Raw genomic sequence first — 8296 nt, 5'->3', positions numbered from 1 at the left:
TGGGAGGCTCAGAACCAATACTGGTGTGTGTTTGTTTTGTTTTGTTTTTTCCCCCCTTGATTTTAAGCCGGGTGGGCAGTGCAGCTGTGAGATGAGCAATGGGGGACGGATGGCTGTCCTCAGTGGTCAAGGTGGAGCCCCAGCCAAGCTGGAGCCACTGGTGTCAGTCACACATTGAGGAGGAAACAGGATGGGGGATTCTCAGGGACTCGAGCCCCCTCAAAATATCCATTATTTGACCTTGAATCCTGAAATAACCTGCAGGGACAGCTGCTGTGGTTTGCATTTTGGGCTGGGGAGCAGACGGCAGCAGCTCCTGCAGCCAGAGAAACCCCTGGTAACGCCTTTGACAACCCCATGTGCCCCGTTCCCACTGTGCATTAAGCTAAAGCTTAATGTCCCCAGGGATGCCAGTGGGGCTTCATCACCACGTCCAGGAGCAAATGAATCTTCCCCCAGACACGCTCAACCCCTTGCAAGCCAGCAGTGGCCAAGCACTGCACAGGCTCGGGGGGGGGGGGGGGCCTGCACCCCAACAGCTGTGTGCGGCCGCTGCGGGCGCCTGCTTTCGTAAAAGCTCTTGTCTGTGTGCATTTCACACCGTCACAGTGGTTTACGATTGACCAGAAACTTTGCAAGGTACAGCATAAATAGAGCAGGATGTTCAGCCGCAGCACCGTGGCCGAGGCCAGAGGCCGCTGAGCAGCCACCCCTGTGGCGGGGGCACTGCAGGAAGCTCGGGGCGGGGAATACGGTGCCACACTGTGAGCACCGGCACGACATGGCTGGTCCCAGCCCAGGATGGCAGTGAAGAACCTGCCCAGAGCAAACCCCAAAGTTGGGGGCAGAGGGGCATCAGAGGGTCCTGACCAGGGGGGGAGGGGGTGTGTGTGCGCGCGCACATGTACTGTGAGCCAAACCAGTTGCTTTGAAACATCCACAAGCATTTGGGGAAGGGGCAGAGATGAAGCTGGGGCTGCTCCCACACATAACCCAGGCTGAGGCGGGCACAGCAGTGTGGGCATGGAGCAGTGCCATGTCACACCGACAGAGCTGGACAGCATCTCACCCACTGCGCCAGGGCCAGCACCACGCACCATCCCCAGGGCAGCACGTCCCAGGTACCTTCCCCCATGGTTTGTCCTGGCTTGTCCAGCCTCAGCCCCCGAGTCCTGGGCTGGTCCCGCTCTCATGTGCCACCATCCTTCCCCAAACCCCATGTGATGCCGTAGTGCCTTGACTGCCCTCAGGGGCTTTTCTTGGGCCTTGTGCCCCATCCCAAGGTCCCTCCAGGCCATGGCTGAGCAACCTGTTGGCTGAGTGAAAAAGAGAAAACCTTGCTCGGGTGTGCGCATGTCACAGGAAGCAGCAGCAGCCCACAGTGCACAGCCCCGGCTCCAGCGCCCGAAGACACTCAGCCAGAGCAGAGGGACAAGGGTGACCCAGGCAGGTCCTGCAAGGGGGGGTGAGGGTGGGGTGGGGGGTTTGTGTGTGTGTGTGTCACCCTGCATGCAGAACACCCACCGTGCCAGAGGACCCCCTGCACCCTGGGTGTCCCAGGGACCAACCGTGCTGGAGCGGCACCCCACGGGGCAGAGCCCAGCTGGCAGCTGCCTGGCCCTGATGGCTCCTGTGCAATGGTGACAGCAGCGAGAGGCAGGTAAGTGGGGTTTGCCCCTGCCAAGGGCAGCAGCAGGTCTGGGGGGGGGGGGGGGGGGGGGGTGGGCACAGCTTGGGGTGTTGGGACAGGGTGTCTCACACCCCAGGGGACACTGGGCTGGGATGGCAGCACCCAGAGGGTGAGCATGGCCAGTTGCTGCCCACCCTGGGGATATGGATGGGGAGGGCCCCCTGCTCGCCCCAGCTGTGGCCAGGAGTCCCCAGACACCCTCCGGGCGGGGAACAGGAGGTGGTTTCCTCGAAGGGCTCCCCAGGGAGCTGCCTGCTGGGCTCAGCCCCAGCCCAGAGCCCTGTCCCGGCGCTGCCTTTCTTGGGAGCCACCGCACCCTGGACACACGAGGCTGCGTCCCGACACAGCTGTGCTGTGGAGCTTGTGGCATCGCACCGGGCTGTGCCCAGGGCCCACGGTACTGCTGCCACCGGGCCTGAGCCTCTCCTTCCCTGGCAGCCGGCAGTGGCTGCGGACCAGGGGCACGTGCTGACCCTGAGGGATGGGGAGTCTCCCCAGCCGGGAGAAGCCAATGAGCATCCTGCCAGCGGTTGCCAACGCCATGCAGCCCCCGCTGCCCACACAGGCAGGTAAGCACCTGGCAGCTGCCAGCTTGGCCAGCATCCTCCAGTGTGCATGGTCCTCCCACCCCCAGCTGGAGTTGGGGGTGCTGGGGGAGCTCTGAGCTCCCTCACCTTCCCCGCAGCTCCCAGCAGCTTCCTGGCCCTCTGCGACTTCCCCTCTGGCGGAGGGGCAGCTGCCGTCCTGAGGATGGGGGAGCAGCTCCGTGTCCTCTCCGAGTAAGTCCCTACACCGAGCAGGCACTCCCACCTAGCGTGCAGCCTGCAGGGCTATGATGGTGGCACCTGTCCTGGGGGGAGGTTGGTCTCCTCCCTGAGCGCAGCAGCCTCAGCCCCTCAGGACGGTCCGTCCACCTTCCCCACAGGGACGGGGAGTGGTGGCTGGTGGCATCTGAGGTGTCTGGCAAGGAGTGCCACATCCCCAGCAGCTGTGTGGCCAAGGTCAGGCACAGGTAAATGCTGGGAAGGAACTGTCCCAGGGTGGGCACAGCCCCACGGCAGAGAGCCTAGCCACCCCCAAGGCCAAATCCCGGCCACCATGCTGGAAAGTCCTGCCCTGGTTCCATGGCCTGTGGAGCAGCGCTGGGACTCAGGAAGGTGGCATGGCGTGTCAGGGTGCCCCCAGGACACGCACTGCTGCACCCCGAGCTGTCCCCTCCACCCTGGAGGGGACGGGCCGTGGGGCACTGGGTGTCCCTGCACAGCTGGGAGAGGTTCTGCCAGCACCCGCTCCCTGTGCAGGTGGCTGTACGAGGGCGTCAGTCGGCAGAAGGCGGAGGAGCTGCTACTACAGCCGGGCAACCACAGTGGGTCCTTCCTGATACGGGAGAGCCAGACCAGGCGAGGTGAGAGGCCTCAGGCCCTGTCTCCTGTACCCCCACCCAGCCATCCCCACCAGGGAGCCGAGGGCACAAGTGGGGCCTCAGTGGGGCCAATCCTCCATCACTCACACCTGGCAGCCTGCCCCACACTGTGGTTTCCTGGCACTGCTGCTCCCTGCTTCGTGCTGAGCCTCTGCTGAGGGGCCTCAAAAGGAAAAACCACCAGCAGGCTTCCTGCAGCTTTTGGTTAAGCAGAGAAGTGAAAGGCTCAGCCTCTGAAATGAAACGGGGCCCCCGTCACGATGAGGTGCCAAGGGGAATCTGTGAGGAAATCCTGCCGGGTGCCCCAGGGCACGTGGCTGATGCACCGACACAGTGCTCCGTGGCCCTGCGGCTACCTGGGCACCGAGGGGGCCGTGGCGCTGGCCCATCCCTGCACAGCATCCAGAAGTGGAGACTTGGGCACAGACCCACAGTACTCAAAGTTGAGGGTGCGTGGGACATGGCAGGCAGCTGCCCGAGGTCATCCTGTGTCCCGACACTCCCACACCCCTGGTTTGGAGGTGCTCAGGGCACAAGGGGTGCTCAGGGCTGCACGGCCCCATGGGGAGAAGGGTGCTGCCAGCCCCCCCCGGGGTGATAGAGTCCCTGATGTGGGAGAGCACAGGGCAGTAGGGCCGAGGGGGTTGGGAGCTGACGGCAGCCTGGCCACATGCCCCTCACGCCAGCAGGCTGCTACTCACTGTCGGTGCGCCGCAGTGAGCGTGCCTCCTGGGACTCGGTGACACACTACCGCATCCACCGCCTGGAGAACGGCTGGCTCTACATCTCGCCCCGGCTCACCTTTCCCAGCCTGCATGACCTGGTGGACCACTACTCTGGTAATGCCCTGCCAGCCCCCCCGCACCCCCAATCTGTGTGAGGGGGATGCCCTGCAGGGGGGGATGCCCTGGTGCCCCTGGGACTGGGGAGCAGGTGGGGGGGGAGGGGGCAGCCTGCTGATGCTGTGGACTCCCTGCCCAGAGCTGGGAGAGGGGCTGTGCTGCCCCCTCAGAGAGCCCTGTGCCATGGAAGGGGTGAGGGTAGCTCCGGTCCCTGCCATGCCTGCTGTTGTGAAGACACCATCGCTCAACTGGGACAAGATTGACAGGTAGGGAGGGAAGGGGAAGGGGAAGGGGAAGGGGAAGGGGAAGGGGAAGGGGAAGGGGAAGGGGAAGGGGAAGGGGAAGGGGAAGGGGAAGGGGAAGGGGAAGGGGAAGGGGAAGGGGAAGGGGAAGGGGAAGGGGAAGGGGAAGGGGAAGGGGAAGGGGAAGGGGAAGGGGAAGGGGAAGGGGAAGGGGAAGGGGAAGGGGAAGGGGGAAGGGGAAGGGGAAGGGGCTCCCCCCCCCGCCAGACACTTGGGGGCTGCCCACTGACTGCCCTGTCCGCCCCTGGCAGCTCCCTCCTGTTCTCTGAGGCCACATCCCCACCGGAGGACGACTCTCCCATCAGCCTGGGCCTGCGGGAAGCCATCAGCTCCTACCTCCTCCTGACAGAGACAGACCCCTCCAAGCAGGACACCAAGGCGAAGGGGGCGAAGAGCAGCTGAGGGCAGGGCCCCGCACATCCAGAGCCCACAGTGGATACCCAGCCCTTGTTACAGCCTTTCCCTGGTTTCAGCCACGGTCACTCCTTGACGCCAGGGGGGTGTTGGTCTGGACACAGGACAGGTGGGGTTGGGCAGACACTGATGCTGCCTGAGGGTCCATCCTCTCTAAAGCCGGGTGCTTTGGGATGCGACGTTTGAGCACCTTGAGCATCACCCAGCGCCCCCGGGAGAATGCAGAGGCTGTGCATAGGAGCCCTGCCTGCCCCACGGGCTGCAACGGGGTCCTGCCACATCCGCGCTTCCACAGCGCAGGGAAAGGGGATGCAAATGCCCAACAAGCCAAGGCCACTCGAGTTCTTGCACAAACGTTTTTGGGGTGAGGTGTCTGTGCAAGACTGGGCCTGTGAGCAGCAGCTGCTCGTGCTATCACCCACCCGTAACTCACCCCTCTGCTTGGTGGGAGCAGCAGAGCAGCAGCCAGGAAGAAACCAGCCTCTCACTGCACCCAAAGTGGCTGATTTTTAAGCCTTTTAACACATGAATTGTACTGGGTTTAAGGTGCATAAAAGAGGATCCTGCTGGACACGCAGCAATAACCATTTACAATATTTTAATTAAAAGGCATCTCGTTCACACTCGAGGGTTTGTGAATAAATTGTGAACTGCCAGCTGCACTGCAGGTTTCCACCCACCACCGCCCGGGGGGTTTTGCTCCTGCTGTGCGTTGCCCCCAACCCTGCTGCCAGCTTCCCCCAGCCTGGGGTGAGCCGATGGCCATGGGTCAGGTCTGGTCCTCAGCCAACTTGCTTAGGGCAAGTTAATGAGCCCTAGAGGATTAAAAACATTTAACATCACAACTGCTGTTCTAGGAACAAGGGGGAAAGAAACAGGTCCACGGCAGGGCTGAATGATCCAAAAAGGCAGAATGGCTCACGTCCAACTGCCATCTAAGCCTCACCCCTGGGCTAGACGGGGCCTTAAAAGCAGCACACACGCTGCAGAACAGCAACACGCCTGAACCTTCGGTTTCAGCTGCCCCTTATCAGCAAAGCGCGGCCTGGGGAAAGCAGCCGAAGCTTCCTCTGCTGTGAGAACCAGGGCAGGAGCAACAGTGCTGGTTGCTGACATCCCTCCCTCCCTTTCCTCTGGGCTCAGAGGCTGCAGCAGCAGCAGGACCCCCCCTTAGCTCCAGTTTCCTGCCTCTGACATGCTCTAATCTCTTCATTTTAATGTCTGACAAACCCGCCCCCGCAAACCCACCGTCGCTTTCTCATTTCCTTCCACGCAGCAGCCGCAGCTTCACATGCCTGCTGAGCCACGGGCCCCAGGTGTCTTCTCAGCACAGGACACAGGTCAGGATTTGTCCCTCAGCCGTGATCTTGCCCCATGGCCAGCTGAACCCACTCTGTCACCCTTGGGGCCTGGAGGCAGCGTGGAGGGGTTTGCTTCCTTTATTTTTGCCGTTAACCCATGTTGTCTGAACAAAGGCCGGCTCTTGGGCCTCCTCCCTCCACCTCCAACCTGAATCCAGATTGTTGGATGCTTTTACACCACAGCGATGTTCTACCCCAGGCTGGAGGCAGCCACAGTGAGAAACTCCAATCTCCTGGTGACTGGTCTGATGGGAAACACCTTCCCCAACACTGGGAGCATGGAGCCCTCCTCCCTCCCAGCCCCCAGCAGCTGGGGGTCCCAGGCACACCGCACTGCTGCTGGGAAGCGGCCCACAGGCCCCGGAGCGGGGGGCAAAAATCATCCCCGCTCCCCACCGCAGCCCCAGGAAGCCCCCAGGCACAAAGCCAGATGCCAAGGCAGGTTTAGCAGCTGGAAGAGGCAGAGCTGGGCCCAACTGCTCCTCCCTGCAGCAGGGGAGGGCAGAGGCAAGCAGCAGGGCTGCTGTCCCAGGACACCCAGGGCTGGAAGGGACAGAACAAGCCCTGAGGGGACCCATGGGTGCCAGGGACCTGCCAGCTGCCTCAGCCACCCAGGGGTGGGCAGCCGTGGAGAGCCCAGAGGGACAGGGGCTGTTGCCCATCCTCACCAGACGTGCCCACTCATGGAAGAGATGCTTCTCGGGTGCCTCCGCTCCGCGTGGGGCCACAGGGAGCGTGCAGAGCTGTGACCGCTTTGGCCAGATCAGCCATGCTGTGGACAGCACCAACCTCCAGAGAGCTTTGTCACCGACCTCCTCTGAGGTCACAAGTTTGTAGTGACACACAGATGTGCCACCTTGCTATTCAGGCCCATGCTCTGCCCCCTCACCCACCCAGAACCAAATTGAGCATCTTTCACAAGAGCAGTCACCAAGGATTTGTGGGGTCAAAGGGATTTCTGAAGGTACTTTGGCTATTTTGCAGCTCCTCCAAATATCTCCAGTGGCTTTGGACCCCTATTCAGAGCCACTTCTGGAGCCCAGATTCAGCACAGTGTTCAGCAAACCAGTACTCTGATATGGAGGGTATGGACACCCACCACTTCAGAATCAGGTCCTTCCCTTGGTGTCCCTTGCAACAGTGCACATACTCAATCCACAGAACTTAAAACCAGGGGAGGTGCACACAACTCCTCCTCTCCTCCTGAGCCCAAGGCACCCAGCATCCCCAAAGGACAGGGAACAGGGCCCATGCCATCTTTAAAACCTTGGTGTGGAGGGTTAACCAACAAGACTCTGCAGCATCATTCAGCCTTTACTGACCAAAGACGGTGACGGCACACGAGCACCACCAGCAGGAACACCCCGCAGGCAGAGCATGATAAATTCCAGCTTTTTGGTTGTTACATTCTCAGTTTTGCTGTCTGCGTGTATGTTCTACTAGGAAAAAAGTGGTATTTTCTGTTTTTAACTACCTGCCTGTTTGAACATGGACTTTTTTTCGTTATGCAGACAAGAGATGTACATAGTTTTTTCCCCCTTCACCAGAGAGTTGCTATGCAAATACTGACGGATTAGTACGAAGATACAAAACACTCTTTCTGAACAGCCAACAGCTTGATGTGCTCAACAGCCCCACTGCAAAAAACCAGACCAAGTTACCAGGCACCAACGCTTTCGTGACCGGATGAAACACCAGTGCGGCAGCAGGGATGCGACTCCAGCATCAAAATGAGCACAAATGGGATCCATCGTCTGATTGACAGCAGATCACATAATTAGATTTTTTTTTTGGTCAAACAACAGTAAGAATATTAAAGTTGTTCTGTCAAGATTTGTTAGGCTGAGGAACTTCAGGGTTGACTCTACTCACGTGAAGGCTGACAGATGACTTCGCAGCTGCTTGCTGTGAGCCCCTAAAAAAACCTTCAGATCAACCAAGTAAAATAGGGAGATTGGACAAGCTCAAATTGCAGGGCGCTCATTCTTGGAAACACATTTCAGTGAGTTATTTCAAATTCAGACCACATCTTCAAAACTTGATTTTGACATGAAAGTGATGAGCAAAACCTACACTATTTGACTGAACCATGAAACATGCCTGGATCCACCAGTGGTGGTAGAAGTTTCTCCAAGCTTCACAAGCCGGGCTGTAGCAGTGATGCACCCTCTGGCCTTAAAATCCAGGAGTTTTACAGGAATCTTGTTTTGAGAATGAAATTAGGAAGGGCAATTTGTTAGGACAAGGGAATAAACTTGTTTTCC

The 8296-nt window shown here is 59.8% G+C and overlaps 1 protein-coding gene across 5 annotated transcripts; it reads left to right on the top strand.

Annotated features, from left to right (window-relative positions):
- The first annotated feature begins 1380 nt into the window (after nt 1–1380).
- SLA2 (Src like adaptor 2) lies at nt 1381–5294 on the top strand. 5 transcript variants are annotated; one of them, XM_075768786.1, is made up of 8 exons: nt 1381–1660; nt 2129–2259; nt 2376–2469; nt 2616–2702; nt 2992–3095; nt 3800–3952; nt 4095–4221; nt 4509–5294. In XM_075768786.1, exons 2-8 carry the CDS (start codon nt 2172–2174, stop codon nt 4657–4659), a joined length of 804 nt encoding a protein of 267 aa, XP_075624901.1. In that variant the 5' UTR covers nt 1381–1660; nt 2129–2171; the 3' UTR covers nt 4660–5294. The 5 variants fall into 5 exon arrangements, with proteins under 5 accessions (XP_075624901.1, XP_075624902.1, XP_075624904.1 ...); XM_075768787.1 differs by having other exon boundaries at nt 1529–1660; nt 3803–3952; nt 4509–4750; XM_075768789.1 differs by lacking the exon at nt 2616–2702 and having other exon boundaries at nt 1529–1660; nt 3803–3952; nt 4509–4750.
- The last annotated feature ends 3002 nt before the right edge of the window (nt 5295–8296 follow it).

The sequence above is a fragment of the Balearica regulorum genome, chromosome 16, assembly GCF_011004875.1.
Source record: "Balearica regulorum gibbericeps isolate bBalReg1 chromosome 16, bBalReg1.pri, whole genome shotgun sequence".
Classification (NCBI taxonomy): domain Eukaryota; kingdom Metazoa; phylum Chordata; class Aves; order Gruiformes; family Gruidae; genus Balearica; species Balearica regulorum.
This window is presented reverse-complemented; position numbering and strand designations above follow the sequence as displayed.

Excerpts from the sequence above, each read along its gene's own strand:
- SLA2 (XM_075768786.1), top strand. The coding sequence starts at position 2,172 with ATGGGGAGTCTCCCCAGCCGGGAGAAGCCAATGAGCATCCTGCCAGCG. Across the intron at positions 2,470-2,615 it reads CAGCTCCGTGTCCTCTCCGA|GGACGGGGAGTGGTGGCTGG; the intron begins GTAAGTCCCTAC and ends CCTTCCCCACAG. Across the intron at positions 4,222-4,508 it reads AACTGGGACAAGATTGACAG|CTCCCTCCTGTTCTCTGAGG; the intron begins GTAGGGAGGGAA and ends CGCCCCTGGCAG.